At 34.7% G+C, this 19,524-nt stretch overlaps 1 protein-coding gene across 1 annotated transcript; it reads right to left on the reverse strand.

Annotated features, from left to right (window-relative positions):
- Positions 1-445: 445 nt before the first annotated feature.
- LOC147076168 (uncharacterized) lies at positions 446-18,534 on the reverse strand. Its single transcript, XM_085940289.1, has 6 exons — positions 18,246-18,534; positions 17,311-17,457; positions 15,967-16,071; positions 3,115-3,261; positions 2,513-2,681; positions 446-1,062 (listed from the first exon to the last, which is right to left on the reverse strand). The coding sequence occupies exons 1-6, from the start codon at positions 18,462-18,464 to the stop codon at positions 446-448; spliced, it is 1,404 nt and encodes a 467-aa protein (XP_085796415.1). The 5' UTR covers positions 18,465-18,534.
- Positions 18,535-19,524: the final 990 nt, after the last annotated feature.

The raw sequence follows: 19,524 nt of genomic DNA on the forward strand, positions 1-19,524 counted from the left end.
CTAGGTACTTAACGGCCCTCGTGCACCATGTAGGTAAAAATGGAGGCTTTATCATATTTTCAGAGCATAATCCTGGAAATTCCTTAAAGCCGCGTTGACACGATCCAAGTTGACTTGGGCCGAGCACACTCGTACGAGACATCTTCATCCCAATTACTCCGATACAAGCTAGCTCGGATGAGTAGGACGCGGTCCGAGTAAATGAAGATGTCTCGTACGAGTGTGCTCGGCCCAAGTCAACTTGGATCGTGTCAACGCGGCTTTAAGGAATTTCCAGGATTATGCTCTGAAAATATGATAAAGCCTCCATTTTGACCTACATGGCGCACGAGGGCCGTTAAGTACCTAGTAAATATTAAAACAATTGTTATTCGTCAAACTTTTTCCGTGTTAAGATACCATAAAATCCCCATTTTGACCTACGTGGGGTGGGGTATGTGGGCCCTTAAAAAGTGTCATCGAGTCCGATTTCCACTGTTTCATAATATCTAGCCAGTGAAGTGCTCGGCTGTGGCTCGTTCGATGACACAGAGTGAGGGTCCATTGAGTTCCAATACGCAGGGTCACCGTCAGCTTCTAATTCACTCTCGAACCGAGCAAATAACGTCGCAATCTCCAATTTGAGTGTAGTCTGTGAACGACGTGGAAATTTTTTAAATGTTTGAGCGTAACTCAAAAAAAACAGGTCCACGTCATCCATTTTTGGTTTTTTTTCATTTTTTTTTAACAGATACTCTAAAACTTTTTCTGCCGGGTCTCCACGCTTTGGTCTTTTCCTCTTTTTCTGTGAATTCTCGTTTTGTTGAACCTCCTGATCACTCTGTTCAACCTCCTGGACAGAGACTTCCAATGCCTCGAAAGGCTCTACATTGGAATCTTGAGTTTTTAGAATATTGCTATGCGTACTTCGTCTGTTATTGACATCATCTAAAAATCGCATTTGTTCGGACCATGGCCAATTTTTATATTTTTTGTACGCTTGGCCTGAAACAGTTTCGGTTGTTTTTTTATATTTGTTGTAATTATCTCTTAGACTTTTCCACTTGGAACTCCAATCATTACCTGTAAAAATAATTTTATATCAGATTCCTCGCTACAGGAGATACAATATATAAAACAATCAGTCATTCATATCGTATTGGATTTACAACGATTGGTGTAATAGTAAAAGAAGTAAGTCAAGCGATTTGGAAAGTATTACAACCAATATATATGCCAAGACCCACGGAAACAACATGGAAGAAGTCTGAAGCTGGATTTAACGAAAAGTGGGGATTTCCAAATTGTATCGGAAGTATTGACGGAAAACATGTGTATATAAAATGCCCACCGAACACTGGATCACTACATTTTTGCTATAAACAAAAATTCTCCATCGTGTTGCTTGCCGTGGTAGACCCAGAGTATAAATTTATTATGATTGATGTTGGTAGCTATGGAAAAGATAGTGACAGCACAATTTTCCAAAGGTCTTCTTTTTACGACAAGCTTATTAACAATCAATGAGACATTCCTGGGCCAAAACCATTACCAGGTAGAATACAACCAGTGCCTCACGTTTTTATTGGAGATGGAGGTTTCAAATTGGAAACATTTTTGATGAGACCTTTTGGAACGGATATAGCTATTCGTGATGAAAGAGTAAAAAACTATAATCACAGACTTAGTAGTGCAAGACGTATAGTAGAGAGTACATTCGGTATTTTGGTTGAAAATGGAGGGTATTTTTAAGAGCATTTGAATTAGATGTAGACAATGTGGTTGATATTGTCAAGGCTGCTTGTTGCTTGCACAACTACCTTAAAGTAAAAGGAGAACGTGATATAAATGAAGAAGAAGATATATCATCTCACAACGCACAGGCCTTGACGTCTTTTCAACAAACAAATAGCAGGTGCAATTTTTCAGCGTATGCAGTTAAGGAAGAGTTTATTTCGTATTTTAATCAGTAAACAGTTCTGTAGGTAAATAATACCGAGATATTGTTCATTTATGTATCAATAACCTACAAACAATAAAAGTGATAATAAAAACATATTTTCCATTCCCAGTGCCCATTTCCTTGGCGATTTTGAGCTTCGGCTTTCAATTGTCGATTTTTATAATTTACGTCACTTAAATCATATAATATTCTCCTCTCTCTCCCTATATCAATTATTTTTTCCGACATTGCAATGGGAGGTACGGCGTTCTTTGTAATTCCGGGAATAGAACTCTAGAACGCTAGCGTTCTAATTGACCGGCGCGCTGTGACCACCGGCTGTGTGCCCATACAGTATGAAATCCATACAGTACAAAGAACGCTGAACTCCGAACGCGGAACGCAGACCGCCTGACCGCCTGACCGCTCCCTGTCTGCTCAAGCCCTTTGTGAAGCTTCAATAGAGATAACGATGGAAAAAATTCAAAACAAAAACTGCACGCAAAATTTTCGTTATTATACGATTTTTTTCTAACTTTATAACGGCTACTAATAATTTGGGATCTGTGACGTAAGATTGTATATGCTTACGTTTAGAAGTGTGACTGACTTTATTAGTATTCGTTTCATAACACTCCAATTCCTTTTTAATGTCTTGATAGTCAATCTGTATTTCATCGTATGGCTCTTGTACTTTTAGGATCCTCTCTGGCAATCTGAGACTAGCGGAATATGTAATGGCAGTGGTTGCAGGAATCAACTAAAAGAACGTGGAGTGTATTGCATTAACAAGAAGACAAACAACATAGGTATATCGGAGAATAATATTAAAAAAAAAATACACACCTTAAAGATATGTACGAATTTTGGCATACATGATAGAATTAAGAGAAAGAAATGGTGTTGATAATTTATATCAGTTTGTTTATTTCAAGTAAATGTACATGGATCCTGAATATATAATTTCAGACGATTGCTTATATTCCCAATACGATATATTGTCTGCTTCAGATTTCTAAGTGTACGTAAGACCCAAAGATAGCACAATAAATCGTTTAATTGGTTAATAATAACTGGGCAAATACGTCAGTGTTTTTCGCTACATCTAATCGAATTCATTGCCCTATTGCGCATCTTATTTTTTTTTGTGTTACCGTTATGATCGTATTTAAAATAAATAGATTGTTATATACCTGATGTCCTGGGATGCATTCCGAATAAGTGGGTTGAGGGTTCTCATAACTACTTTGCTCTACATCCTCTTGAACAAGCTCATTCTTTAAGTCAACCCGCTCGAAATCAGTCTCCAATTTCACAGTGGTAAGGTACTTTGAAGGGATCTAAAAAAATACATTGATTTTATAATTAAAAAAGGATATTAATATCTTCTTACGCCGATAATAAACTTTGTTCCTGTTTAGTGATATCGTTGGCGTCATTACAATATGTTGGTTGTCTAGAGCAGTGGTCGGCAAACCACGGCTCGCGAGCTACATGCTTGAGTATGGCTCTGACACAAATATTGACTACGTACGGGCTAAAACAGTGAAATATAGAATAGTCAAAATGTCTTCGAATATAACCAACCCACCAGCAAGTCAAAGATTTTAAATTGATTTTAGCTTTATCAATAGCAGTTGACGAGTCTTGACATAAATGAAACCACGGTTTTCATTTTTGTACAATTTATTTCATCTACAGGTCATAAAAAAAATTGTAGGATTATTGCCATTCAAAGGTCAAACACGTGTCCGACAAAAAATATAGTCCTGTTGAACCTTGTATGATAATTAAATAATAAATTTTGATTCCGAATAGTGAGCTGATTATTTTAGTTATGTTCTAACCTTATGCTTTTAAATAAGCATATTACACGCACCATTTTAATTTAATTTTCTCATTAACCATTTTTAAGTTAATCCTTTATCTCTTTTAAGGAAATAGTGTCAACACAATGGTGCTGTGGTCTAAATTTGCACGAAATATCGACAACCATAACGTGGAATGTGGCTTCTTTGAGATTAAATAGGTACCTAACGCTAGACTGGCAAGCTATCTTCGTCGTATTATGCATTTTCGAATCGGAAAGCGAGGTGCGTAATTAATTTTTGAATGGGCATAATAATTATTAATAATAAACCCCGCCTGGGGCTACGAGGTAACGAAGTTACAGCATCACAACTATGAATTGATATCCGACCGTTTGAGAAAGCAATTGGTCGAAATTAACTGCAAACCTATAGTCGCTCCCTACGTATATAATTCTTTGAACTCGACCGAGGATAACCGCCAAAGACGAAATTGCCTGGGAAGCGAATAGGTCATCGAATAATTAAAATGACAATTAGATACGAGGGTGGGTCAATAAGTCCTTAGAAAAGCCGACAGGTGGCGCGACTAGTACTATAAGCGGTTTGTTTTCATGCAGCGGCACTACCGATTCAGTATGCTGCGAAGTTTCAATCAGATTGGTCGGGTTGTTGTGTGTTTCTCGTACATTTAAAAAAAAATTGCTTGTTTACAAAAAATGGAGAAAATTGAGTTTAGAGCTGTTATTAAACATTTTAATATAAAAGGGTTAACAGCAAAGGAAATAAAAAATGAGTTTGATTTAGTTCACGGCACATCTGCTCCTTCACTTGCAACTATTTATAACTGGTTAAATGAATTTAAACGTGGTCGTACATCAACAAAGGATGAACCACGCTCAGGACGTCCTGTAGAGGTGACTACACCAGAAATGATCAATAAAATCCACGATATGGTGTTAAGTGACCGAAGATTAAAGTTGAGTGAGATAATTGAGGTTACAGGGATCTCAAAAGGTAGCATCATTTCTATTTTACATGACAAATTGGGCATGAAAAAAATTTCTGCAAGATGGGTGCCGCGTTTGCTCACAGTCGACAATAAACGCAATAGGGTGGTGGCCTCTAAAGCCCTGTTGTCGCTCATGCAACGCAATCCGGATGAATTTTTTCGTCGCTTTGTGACTGTAGATGAAACATGGATACAGCACTATACTCCCGAGACGAAAGAACAGTCAAAGCAGTGGATTGCGAAAGGCGAACCATGTCCAAAGAAGGCGAAAACCGTAAAATCAGCTGGTAAGGTTATGGCTACTGTATTTTGGGATGCACGTGGAATTATTTTCGTTGACTATTTGGAAAAAGGAAAAACAATAACAGGGGATTATTATGCATCTTTATTGGACCAGCTAAAAAACAAAATTGAAGAAAAACGGGCTCATTTAAACAGGAAAAAATCCTCTTTCATCAGGACAATGCCCGTGTTCACACATGTTTACGATCAATGGCTAAAATTGAAGAATTGAAGTTCGAATTGGTCGACCACCCACCGTATTCGCCAGATTTAGTCCCCAGTGACTTTTTCCTTTTCCCAAACTTAAAAAAATGGCTAAGTGGACAACGTTTTTTTTCAAATGAAGAAGTCATCGATCGGACAAATGCTTATTTTGAGGACCTTCCGAAAACTTATTTTTCTGACGGTTTAAAAAAAATTGAGAAACGTCTAACCAAGTGTATTGAGCTCCAAGGAGATTATGTTGAGAAATAAAAAAAAAAAAAAAAAAAAAACTGTTTTAATGCTTTTTTCTAAGGAATTATTGACCCACCCTCGTATGTTTAGTGTGCTATTATTTCATAATTAGTAGTACGTCAATTAACGCTGTCAAATTGTATACGCCATAGTGGTTTTGCTGACGAGGAATAGCAACTCGAGCCGAGCGGACCTACCATACTCTCACGCTCGGTCCACCTCGAGTGGTCTTGGAAAAAGTGTGTCCTGCATTAAATCGGGTTGTGATTTGTTGTTTGGAAAAAGTGAGTCACTACATTGGTCATTCTTCAAACATCGATTAGGTATGTACTCTACAACAGTAATCACGAGTAGCCAATGACATTATTAATGGACAACGCACTCAATACAGTAGCCGGCAAGTAAATTCGCGCATAGCGACATTCGCACATGCATAGGTAGACGTCACGCAATTTCATTTATGCGATATTACGCATCGGGAGTTTATAGCAATATCACCGTTATTGTAATGGCGTTAGAACAGTGTTTCTAGTGTCAATGTACATTTGAGCGAACCCGTTCGAACCGAACGATTCGGCAGACCCAACAAAAAGCATTAGGATTTTATAGCAATAGCACCTTTATTGTAATGGCTTTAGAACAGATTATGCCATTCGGCAGACCCGACAAAAAAGTTAGTGTTATTTTTTTCCAGATGCTTCGGCCATATTAATGTCATTGCGAGTAGCCATTTTAAAATAGAATGACAACAAACACAGTGCAAACAAAACCAACCCACCTTGATTAACAATGCCACATGGCAATTCATATGTATGTAAAATTAAAAATAGAACAATATATTGGGTAATAATGTTCTCAAAGGGAACGAAACCGGTCGTTAGACAATCATGTGGACCAATTAAATTACTAGATACTTATATTGTTTTAGCATTAATCACAAGAACATTTTCGTAATTTTAATTCAAAACGAACGTTCCAAACTTATCTTATCTAAATCAATTAATAGAGCGTACCATCGCTGGCGACTTATTTACAATAATTATAATTGGTAAAGTACCTATTAAAGAGTTTCTTTCCACAGCCGTTGAAAAATTACCCATTCTATTTCTGAAGTGACCACATATTTCTTCGGGAAACACACTGCTTTCCTGTTTAATTACCTACCTATATCAATGGTGTCTTTTGTTAATTCTCTCTGAGAATCAACTCTCTTGGAATATTACAATATAACTTCTTATGCAAATATTATCAATTAAGTTTGGTATGTTTTAATAATACTTAAATAACTTTTGAAAAACTAACCTCTACAGCATGGAAGTGTTCATCAGCATCCTCCTGTTTGATGCAAGTATTCAACTCTGGGTTATTGCCATGCAAAGATACATCGAACGATTGTTGCTCATCTGCATCAGGTTCGAAGTTTACTGCTTCACGTTTTACGTCCATTTTACGCATTGAAATCGTAAGTAGTTATCAAAGAGAATCGTAACACACTAAACACATGCACGCAAAAATCTGTCACGCAAGTGTTGGGCTGCCGTTACAATAGACAATAAACTAATATAATATAGGGACGTCAAAAATCAATCGTTACTTTTTGTCCGGTTATTCAATACTTTCGGGTCGATTCTTTTCTTCCGAAACGACACCGGTGTCGATATTTCGTCCCCTTATTGCAGAACTAGCCTAACTGATTTTTGGACATTTTACAGGAGAGCACTTTTAAACTTTATTTTGTCATTAATTTGAAAACTGTAAATATAAAAAAATTGATTTAAATATATGATAATGCATTGGTTAAATGCTTTGTTTATGTGAAAAAAAAATACCAAAAAGTATATTCCGTCACATATTTTATGCAGATAGGCTACTTTTGCACTACAGTATTTGAAATCAGCACTATCTTATTTGAGTTAAGCTTGTTCTGCATAACTATTAGGATATAGTTGTACTACAATAATTCAGATCAGAACTATCTTAATTGAGTTAAGGTATTTGAACGCGAACATAAGGCAATAAAAAATGGTACCTTAAGCGCATTAGGAAGTTAGGCAAAATTTGTATAGCACTACAAAATAAAAATTAAATCTCACGACATAGTTTTTTTATTCACAAAATCTACCAAACACTTCAATGAACATGGGTACTTATAATATACTGTAGTTATTAATGAAAGTTAAAGTTCAAGAAGTTATATAAATGAAAAGGCAATAAAACCTATTACTCATAAGCACTATTTTTAATTTAATCACTGTAAGTTTCATCCCTATTCACTTCTTGTGGTGAGGTGATCAGTCCTGTATAGAAAGAATGGTAGTCAACAGGGATTATTTTCTCCGGGCAAAGATACATTAGGTCACAATGTTTTAGCTTAGCTATTGGTATGACCGAACTTCTTACTGGCATCAATTTGAAGTCAGTTATCTTTTGAATTAGTGGTCCACGGCTACGCTCAGCTGTATTAACTGGTGCAGGCGAATCTTTAAAGTTGTACTCGACTTGGAGTGTGTGTGGATTTTCTGGCATTACTGAGATTCGTTTTATCTTTTGCCAAGAAAATTTGATTCCACGTTCATCCTAATCCCAATTTTTGGTTGTTGATTTCAAGCAATGTAGGCGTAGGGTCTCTTCCTACATGCTGATCGTGCTATTGAATACCACTAGCTCGGTGTATATACTGGTATTTTCTTGGCAGCCCTTTCAATAACACTATGAATCGAATCAACTTCATTCTGCGTGTGACCTTTTTCTGAAAAGATATGTGTTATTTTACAAGAGAAATTGGCCGCACAGAACATGTACATACAGTACATGAAATGGATACAATTTTTTCCAGCACGATTATCTGAAAAAAATATGAATTCTTTTATCCCTTCCGATACCTGTTGTTTGATGAAATCAAAGACACAGCTTCCAAATTTCACACACTCCTCTCACTCCAATTGATCCATGCCACATAAAACAATGATCTTGTTGTGATCCTAGATCATGAATACTGAGATTGTATGTGGCATACTTTCGTTTATGTTTATAGTATAGTTGTGCGGCTTCTGCTCTGGGATTTGTAAGACTTGTTGCGCAATAGGAACGTTTTATTTAAGTTTGCCTGCTCCTTGACATTTATTTTAACTTTCGGGTAATTTCTTTATTTTTTAAATGAGTATCATAATATTCTGCTTTCATAATATCTTTTTCTTCATTACTGCTCTGCTCATATTTCAAGAAAAAGTCACACTGGTCCTTCTTCGGAGTAAAGAATAATTAAATTCATTACTAAATATGCCTCTATATGTAGGTAGGTACATTGAATCAATGGCTACCGTCAAGCTTTTTCCTTCGTAGTCCTTTTTATATAGGTCAAATATCTTTGTTATATTTAATGCTGCATCCAAGTACTGCTTCGTGGTCTTTTTTCGGCAATAAAGGCTGCTTACTGTAGAAAAGCTGTTAATGTGATCCCTCACGTTTTGCTTCATGTGGTCGCTTACCGCAAATATCCTCTGCGACCCTCTGCTGTCATCAGCAACCGTGCGTGAATTAAGGTGGTATGAATTCTTTGCAGCAGTCTTAACCATTTGATAACGTATGCTCAATGAGTTTAAAAACAATTGGCATATTTTAATCTTGTTAAGATCTTCTGAAAGAAAATTTGAGTTGTCAGTCATTTTACGATGACTTCTTTCTCGACCTTCACTTATATCAATTGTAGTTCTTTTTTTTTATTAAATTCAACGAAGCGCTTCACGTTGATTATTTATATCACCTATATTCCAAAACTGATGAAATATTGCAACCCTCTGTTCTTGGGTAATTTTTATAGAACAACCAAATTTGCATGTTTGAGGAGAGGGTTCCTTCATTTGACGCTCACATATTACATTGTTTTTCCAGTTTATAAATTCGTTTCCAGAATTTCGCTACTTTTTTATTACATTTCTGCGCCACAGAGCTTCATTGCGATGTCTTTTCCTAGTCTTTTTTTCCCTGCTTGACTTGAGTTATACACCTCTAGGACAGGTGCTGAAAGTCGATTTACAATATTACCAATACCATTTGATGAGTTTTCATCACTGTGTGATGATAGTGAATGCTGTGGTGGTTCATAGTCTGATACACTGTCGGTAGAAAATAAGTCCACTTTCCCATCATTATCAAAGGAATCAGATGTCGAAAGAACCTCTTGATCATCCATAAAATTATTGCAAACCTTGTCGATGATTACAGAGTCTGAAAATATATACATCATTGAGCTAATGTGCGGGATAGAAGCAAATTGCAGTTCTTATTTCAGTCAAGAAAGTGTTTATTTTTGTTGTAAAAGTGAACAATAAAACTCATAATTACCTCGTTGTTCTAATGTAAAGTGGGCCACTGTGGCACTGATTTCTCCTTCGTTATTTCGAGTCAGCGGGATCAATCGATTTGGTGTTGATTGAACTCCAGTCATGCCACTGATTTCGGTAGAAAATGTGTTAACTATCTCATCATCATCAACCGAATTAGATGTGGAAGGAGCCACTAGATGGTCCATAGAATAATTGCAATACTTGTCGGTAATTACAGCATCAGCGTAATTAGGTTGGCAGTTGACATTGACAGCGAACTAGTACAAATAAATCCTAACTGCAATAGAAAGAGGCGATATTGCCAACGTGTAGGTGTACTTTTGCGTGCAGAACTAGCTTAACGTCAGTTAGGCTAATTTAGTTCCAAAATATTTTTAAGATTGAATTTAGGCTTGGAATGATCTAAGCTGATAACTTTTTTTATATTGATAATTCAGATACGCCTGTTCGGACTCCAAATAGAGAATCAAAAAAGGAATTTTTCTATAAAATAAAAAAAAAATCACAAAAAATCAGTTAGGCTAGTTCTGCAATAAGGGGACGATTTATTTGTCAGTAGCTATCCGATTATTTGATAACTTTTGTCTAGGTACCGCGAACATCAACAGTTGATCACAGTTAGGTACTTACTATTTATTACTAACAGCTGTTGTTACTTGATCTTATAAAATTATTATCTTTTGTAACCAATAACCAACATATAACCTCTAATGATATTAAAATTTGATGGCTATGTTGCCATTGATATTAATAATATTAATATTATTATTGTCAGCTTAAAAATCTGTGGCCGGGGTGTAAAACTACATAAGTCAAAAAACACCATTTTTCAGGAGAGTGTTTTTTGTGAATATCTATTTTTTTTCAAGAAAGCTTTGCTATTCAATTAATTTTTTTTCAGTTTATAGTTATTTTATACGTATTAAATTCATAAAATAGTATGAAATATTCAAAATAAAGTAAATAGCTGACTTATGTGTACATACACATGAGTTTTTTACTTATGTATGTGATTATGGCCAATTATTAGAACATTAAAAAAAATCATAATAATAATGAAAACATTTGATTTTTATCAAGGAATACCAGATTTATTGAATATAATTAATTATTACAAAGAGGAACCTAATCTATTATAAAAAATGTGAGAAAAAAAGAACCAGGAGACATAAAAAATAAAATTTTACTTCAAAAATCCACCAAGATACAAATGAAACACCAAAAAATACATAAATCATTAAAAATGAAATATAATTTATATTTCTTCTAGTTTTCATGTTTCCACTAAATCTGGATCAATATCATGTATGTTTCTGGAGGACAGTTAATGATAAAACTCATGAGATATAGTTGGAATTAGCGGCAATAGAGATATTATAAGGTCATTCTTTTTCTCTTGGCTAATAGGTAAAGGAGCGTTGGTTATCTGAGGAAAAGTTAGATCAGTTATTTCCATCCTCTCTGGAACACCTCGCCGTCTTAAACACAGTGTTTTGAAAGATTCTTCTTCTTTTAGGCTTGGTTTGTAATAAACAATTCCGAATTTTTTTGTATAGGTATCTCAGCCAACGAGCATCGTTGCATCGGTTGCCAGATTTGTCTTTCTTTCTCAGCACAAGTGAGCCTTTCAACAAACTGGAAAATTCTAGAAATTCAGATTGTTTCATTTTAACGACTTCAAATCTATTTCCGCACGATCTGACTAGCTGAAACCAATCGTACGGGTGGCTAATTTGACTAATAATTTTCTTTTTCTTTTTCTTTTGTTCAATCATGGTCCGAATCAACTTCCGAAGTCTGTGAAATTCCTCCCTGTAGAGAATAGATACACAATTCTCAGTTTCCGCTTTGTACATACGGAACATTTTTTATGGTTAAATGTGATGGCAAGAGTATAGTGACTTTCATAACATGGAAATTTATTTATGTGTTCAGAAACTTTCATCAAATTTTCCTCGCTCCATTTATTTGAAAGGATATGCTGACCTAGATTGTCAGTGGTTTGTGTGCCACCTACAGTTACCTATTTTTTGTGGCGACAAGATTAACAAAATTGTCTATTTCACCAAACGTTTTTGGAAAACAACCTTTGCATACTTTAATTTTACTACCTTCAATATCCAAAGAATAATTATATGATTTTAACCTAAATTTTTCCTTACTGGGATCTTAAAATCTAGGTCGGTGAGTGGCCGTATTTTGAATATTAATTAATGACGATATGTAAGCACTCCTTTTGTCATGCTGTGTAAGATTCAGATATTCTACAAAAAGCTTGATGCGATGACTTTCTATGATTCGATCATCAACCATCTCTCACCCAAAAGGCCCTTTAACAACCTATTGTTTTTTTAAATCGCGGTCACCGAAGTCACTAGTGACATTAAATAAAGACATAATTTGAGATATTAATCAGCAGTTTGAAACGACGGATTCTATCACAAGTCCGCATCATATGGTATTACTTTTACATTATAAACGATTTTACTAACTTAATATGAAACTTATTATTAAATAATGCTTACGTGCTATTTTTATGTTATTTAATTATATAAGCCAGGTACATAGTTATTTATTTTATTACATAATACTAATTATATTATTCAAATCTTACATCGCCATTGATTCTTTAAATTACCTACCTAAAAAAATAAAAACATTTTGACGAATAATCAAAAATTTAAGATGTGTGTTCGGTTAGCCATCTAATGAATGAAATCAGGGACATGCTTACGACTAATAATAAAGTAATTTAGACTATTGGAAGAGGTCTAATAATCAAGGATGTAACAAATACCTACTTTGTTTGTCCATTCAATAACATTGAATGTGGTATTATTTGATGCAGTGAACGTACGTATGCAAAACCACATATGCATTTTTAGGTGACACCACCCAATCGACATTCGACTTTGTCCTGGCGATTATCAATGATGACGTATTATAGCGGCCGTTTCTACTACTGCAGAACGAGACAAGCCGTAATCGAATTAGAACTAGGTTCCTTGATGGCCAATTATTTTATATTTTATCGGATTACGTGTTAATTGCATGTTATGTACGCAAACATACTGTAAATGATGACCAAATAGTATTAAGAACCATGATTGACCATTTGAAATGATCATTTATCTTAAAAAAGGCTGTAAAACGCAAAATTTCTTAAATATAAACAGAATCTATAGCATGGCATCGTACGATATTTTTCGGATGGCATGGAAAGGACTTAAAATGTTCTTTTGTTTTATTATTTCAATTAACTGATGTTATGAATTAAAAATTAAGTGATTTTTCAAGAGAATGTGTCATTCTTCAATATTAATTCATAGTAATATATTGTATATATCAGTAATTCAGGTTAAGAGTGAATACACGAGTAATCTCATAGATTAAATTTAAATTGGTTTTTACCAAAATGAGTTATTTCATTCAATCCAAGTGTATCAGATCATCCGCATGAGTAATTCCATTAAACACATTGAAGAGACTTTTCTCCATACTGCGACATCTTGTGTCTTTTTAGACTTCTAGAATGTATACAAGAGTAATTACATTGCCCACATTTAAATGGCTTTTTACCATAAAGAGTTGTTCTATGTACTTTTATCTTATTAGATGTTATACGAGTATTCACATTGGTCATATTTTATTGACTTTTCACCAGAATGAGTCATTTTGTGTAATTTAAGTTTGTCAGATCCTGCATTTGAGTAATTACACTGATCACATTTAAATAGCTTTTCACCGGTATGAATCATTTTGTGTGCTTTAAGCCTACTAGATCGTGCATTTGAGTAATTACATTGATCACATTTATATGGTTTTTCACCAGAATGAGTCATTTTGTGTTGTTTCAAACTGTTTGATGTAATACATGAGTAATTACACTGACCACATTTAAATGGCTTTTCACCAGAATGAGTCATTTTGTGTTTTTTTAAACATGTGGATGTAATACATGAGTAATTACACTGTCCACATTTAAATGGCTTTTCACTAGAATGAGTTATTCTATGTACTTTCATATTATTAGATATTATACAAGAGTATTCACATTGGTCACATTTAAATGGCTTTTCAACAGAATGAGCCATTTTGTGTTTTTTCAAACTTGTGGATGTAATGGATGAGTAATTACACTGCCCACATTTAAATGGCTTTTCACCAGAATGATTCATTTTGTGTATTTTCAAACATGTGGATGTAATACATGAGTAATTACACTGCCCACATTTAAATGGCTTTTCACCAGAATGGGTCATTCTATGTACTTTCATCGTATTAGATGTTATACAAGAGTATTCACATTGGTCACATTTAAATGGCTTTTCACCAGAATGAGTCACTTTGTGTTTTTTTAAACCATAAGAGTGTAAACAAGAGTAAACACATTGGTCACATTTAAATGGCTTGTCACTAGAATGAGACATTCTATGTACTTTTATCTTATAAGATGTTATACATGAGTAATCACATTGGTCACATTTAAATGGCTTTTTACCTGAATGATTTATTATGTTTAGATTTTTCAAATTAGATTGAATGATTTTGTAATTTTTCGTTTTAGCCGTCATTGATTTTTTATGACACGCTTTGTGAAGCTTCAATAGAGATAACGATGCAAAAAATTCAAAACAAAAACTGCACGCAAAATTTTCGTTACTAAACGATTTTTTTCTAACTTTATTACGGCTATTAATAATTTGGGATCTGTGGCGTAATATTGTGTATGCTTAAGCCCCAATTCTTTTTTAATGTCTTGATAGTCAATCTGTATTTCATCGTATGGCTCTTGTACTTCTAAGATCCTCTCTGGCAATCCGAGACTAGCGGAACAAGTCATGGCAGTAGTTGCAGGAATTAACTAAAAGAACGTGGAGCATATTGCATTAAACAACATATATAGGTATATCAGAGAATAATATTTAAAAAAATCACACACCTTAAAGATATGTAAGAATATTAAAATACAGAGAGGGTAGAATTTAGAGAAAGAATGGGTGTGCTGAAAAGTTATATCAGTATGTTTATTTGAAGTAAATACGCATGGATCTTATATATATACTTTCAGACGATTGCTTAATATGTTTCTAATATGACATATTATCTGCTTCAGATTACTAAGGTATGCGTAAGACCTAAAGATAGTACGGAATCTGGGTTCATGTATTCACTTGACCTTATGGGGATTCATAATAAAACACCAGTCTCCCAACTATTTTCATCAAACAATAGTAATCGGGGACCAGTGGCGAAGGACAGAGGTAGGCTATTAACATCAGACTAATTGTGCACATTAAACATTGTCAGTCATACTTAATTATTTTCATTGAAATAAGACTACGGTTTACAGATAGTGAAATTATTACATACATTTTAACATTTGCGGAAGTAGCCATAATATCCCTCGGGCGAAAAGGATACAAAATATCTTGTATTCACATGCCCCAAATCCGTAGTTCAGCCAATTAATAAAACAGTAGACTCCAAATAACATCAAAGTGAACGTGACATATTGACAATTATTACATAGCCTTTCACGTTTGTGGAAGTAACCATATCATCTATATTTATTTCCTAACATCTCGTGTGAAAAGAAAAAAATATACCTTATATTCACTTGCCTCGTAATGTGATTTCAAAGCTGAAAAAACCTCTGACAAAACTTCTCTATATCAGTACGTACTGTTACCAAATATCATAATGCCTAAATCCCCCATCAACAATCCTCCAATCGACAGAGTTGAGAATATAATGATATTATTATTGTAACTGTAAATGAGTCAAGGCTAAACGATGATGCACAGCGAAACAAACAAAAAGAACGTTACCGTTATCTGTTTCTGGTCAAACGAAGGGTCGAGGGTAGCTACGGTCAGTCGGTTGTTACCACCCTTGAGCCTTGGACATCGCCTCTAAATACGATTCGCTACCTTTTCTTCGCTCCAAGGCGTGTGTTTACAAAAAAAAAATGTTGTTAATAATAATTAATTGTAACTTGTCAAGCGAAATATACTTACGTAACTTTATGCCCCTGAGTCAGTGTTTTTAATAAGTGAAAAGTATAAATCAACACCCTACGTAAACCCATACCTATCAGTACATACATTGTTCAAGCTCCTTAGAATATTGTGTACCTACCTGGTTTACTGGTTTGCATGCTGAATAAGAGCAACCGGGCTTTGGAACGTCATGAATGCTTTGGCTTATTGTGTCTTCAACATACTCCTCTTTGAAATTAACTCCCTGAAAATTAATATCAGATTGTTAGTGGACTTCTGAAACTACATTTTAAAATAAAACAAACCGGTTATTTAATAAGGATGCACCCTATTATCGGTTTTGGAAATTCTGGTAGGAGATTGTTCTATAATGGACATCATGTGCGGGATTTTATTTCGCCTGCAGCCATCGCATGAAGAAGCATGCATAAGGTGAAAGTACTGCATGTTGCAAGGAAAAAGTGACAACTGAGGGGTAAGTACGTCGTGTACCTACATGGGATTCGGAATGGCCAAAACGATTGCAGTTAAAACCAAAGCAAACGAAATGTTCGTAGGACTGAGACATTGAACGGTGATCAAGCAGTTTGTTATTATTAATAAAACATCCCTGTTCATTTATTCACGTTGTAAAATCAAGACAAATGGTAAATCAATGGGATATACGCTGGTTAGACTTGAGCAGTTATAGTTTGTTATCTGATCACTTTAGCAAGTGGTGATGCATTGTCTTCCCCACCATATTTTAACACCCCTCCACTGCTATCTGACTACTTTACGCGGTGTGCTATTCGAGAAGTATACCTAATAAATATTGATCTAGTAGTTCTTAAATTGTTGCAGAACAGACAAGAAAACTATAAAAACCATTAAGTATATAAAAAGGAAATATGTATGTATATCGAAATCATCATCACTTATTATTGTATTAGGTATTAGTATAAGGCCCACGATGGCCGAGCGGTTTAAGTGTCGGCCTATAATATCGTGGGTCCAGGTACGAATCCTGGGTCAGGCAAATATTATTTTTTTCTGTTTCCGTTAGTAGTCTCAGAGTATGGACCTCATAGGTTGAGCACGTGGCAACGTCCATTTCTCGTAAAAAAATCAGTTATGACAAACCACTACTTTTTGGCGGCACAATATCATCTTATTAAGATCGGACATGGTCGAAAGAAAGAAATTAGTAAGTATTCGAAGATTTTGTCGTCACTGGCATTACTGATTTTTCATGTATTCATGTATTCGAGTGTTGTCAGTTCATTCCATCCCTTACACGTTGTGTAATCAGTATTTCTGTCAATATCAGTGTTGCCAACCGTACTATGATTATAGTACAGTACTACAATTTTAAAGGAATCGAGACGAAAAATGTTCCTGTACTATATTTTTTTCTGAAATACTATATTTTTTACCCTTTTGTACTATAGTCAACAGAAAAAGACGGGCAACACTGGTCAGTATTAAAAATCAAAGTACCTACCCGATGAAATCGCTTTGAATAAGAACCACCCTGTTGCTGATCTTCATAATTGAATGGAGATTTTACGTCTTCAATAAACTCAGTCTTGATGTCAATTAGCGGAGTGTCTGACTTCAATGTTATTATTTTCGGGTCTGAAACAATATTCTGAAAAACAAAATATTGTGTTATAAATCATATTTTTAAGAAGACCGATAATACGTGTGTAGATCGACCACATACTTGAAGGGTCTCAGCTCGTACACTCTGAAATGTGGACATGGTGTCTGTCGTTCTCTACCTACTAAACAAAATAAACTAGCAAACAATAGGAACTAATGTACGAGAACATTATAATTGTTAATGTCAATTCTTATTCAAAACTAGTGCCTATAAATTAATTTGAAATAAAACAAAATAATATTATCAATATAATTGGAGGAAACTTGTCGATACTTCTAGAAGAATCCTCAAGGTTAATTCAAAAATAAATGATCCGGTGTTTATTTTGTCGTTTGTGTTATTGTTATTACAGTTTGTGACAACGTACCTACCCAAGGAAATCAAATGAATCCAGTTTCAAATCGTCGCCGCCAATAATAAAACTTTTATTATCATTTGTTGCTCTATCGAGTTCAGTAATGTATTTTGTTTTAGTTTCTTTTATCGGAGTCCCATGTAAATAAATGCCCTGTTTGTGGGCAAAGATATCAATAACAATGACAATGATAGGTGTGGTATCAATTGTTAAGAAAACTCATAGTTATAAGTACAGGGATAGTGTTGGCAGCAAAGTTAACTGGGTTTATACGGGTCAAGTAGGCCGCTCGGAACTGTGTCGCATTTGCACGCAGTTTTCATTACACAAAATACACACACTGTTAATAACGTCTGACGACACACATCTTTAAACAACCAATACTACGACATACAACAATCCGTTATGAAAAACTAACCTCAAAAGTGTATCCGGCCTCGTCGGTGTCCTCTTGCTTTATGTAGGTAAGCAGCTGGCTGTTTGGATCATGATTCACAGGTACCTCAAACCATTGCTTTCCTTCTGCGACAGGTTCGGAGTCTTCTCGCTCGCGTTTAATATCCATTTTATGCATGCAATCGGTCATCAAGTTGATCGTGGAACCCAAAAAGTAGTAGGCGAGACTTGACGTAAGCATTTCGCCATAGACAAGAATAGTTAACCGTGCTGCCACTTTCGCAATATTATAAAAAATAAATACAAAACTGAACTTCCTTTGTTACATCTCCACATGCCGCCTTCCAGTTATAATCTTTCTAGTCCACTTATGTCAAAAATTATGGGATTGGATCTAGAATGCTAAATTATTGATAGGTAATAATAGTGTCCCATGTTTGTTGAGCATCAGAGTTTGTGTAATTCATTCGGATTTAGAAATTTTAAACGAGTTTTTTGCTCGTTGATAGGTAGCTTTATGTAGGTACTAAATGAAAATAATTATTCATCTGTCCACCTGAGCAGCCGAAATCAATCATTTATGCAATAATTGACCCTAATACATGTCACAATATAATATCAAACGCCTGAAATATCTGTTAACAACATCGCCATAAACCGACTTATTTGTTTAAATAATTTATGGTACGCATAAAATTGAGGCGTAGAGTTACAAAACCCGCTCTAGAGACTTTTTTGAGTTTTGAGTAAATGACGAAAAACTGTTTTGGGCATATCATGACGATTTAAGTGTAATTTTAGATATTATATTTCTTCCGTTACTTACGGAAAAGTATAATAAAATGTCAAATCCAATGCATAAGCTGTATTTATTCAAATAAATGCATTTTAATTATCCCAAGAGCGATCTTTGTCAGTCTCTACCTGACAGAGCGGCGTTCGACGCGGAATTTTTTAAAAAGAGCGGAGTTTGTCGCACAATGGTACATAGTCGACAGGAGATGACAGTTTAGTAGCGGTCCGTATTTATTTTAATTATGTAATATATTTTCGAATTTACTTTGTCAAGAAAATATTTTGTAGCCATTCTTACCTAATGGTAGCTGTATATTTTTCGCATTGTACCTACATTTAGCTATTATATTGGTATGTAATATTTTTTTAAAATAGTGGTATTTACTTGTCATGAAAACATTTTTTTTAGATTTAAATAAATGGTTATTTAGTTGAATAGTGCCTACTTTTTACTATGTCAAATTGCCTTTGTGATACTTTTTAATTTTTATATGTTAATGTACTTA

Source organism: Rhyacophila brunnea, unplaced genomic scaffold (genome assembly GCF_057557595.1).
Source record: "Rhyacophila brunnea isolate RB1 unplaced genomic scaffold, BYU_Rbru_1.0 scaffold_13, whole genome shotgun sequence".
NCBI classification, from domain to species: Eukaryota; Metazoa; Arthropoda; class Insecta; order Trichoptera; family Rhyacophilidae; genus Rhyacophila; species Rhyacophila brunnea.

What these genes read in the sequence shown, in the direction of transcription:
- LOC147076168 (XM_085940289.1), bottom strand. Translation starts at nt 18,464, where the DNA reads ATGCTTACGTCAAGTCTCGCCTACTACTTTTTGGGTTCCACGATCAAC. An exon ending in AATGCATCCCAGGACATCAG is followed by an intron (nt 2,682 to 3,114) that starts GTATATAACAAT and finishes ACGTTCTTTTAG; the next exon opens with TTGATTCCTGCAACCACTGC. An exon ending in AGTCAGTCACACTTCTAAAC is followed by an intron (nt 1,063 to 2,512) that starts GTAAGCATATAC and finishes TTATTTTTACAG; the next exon opens with GTAATGATTGGAGTTCCAAG.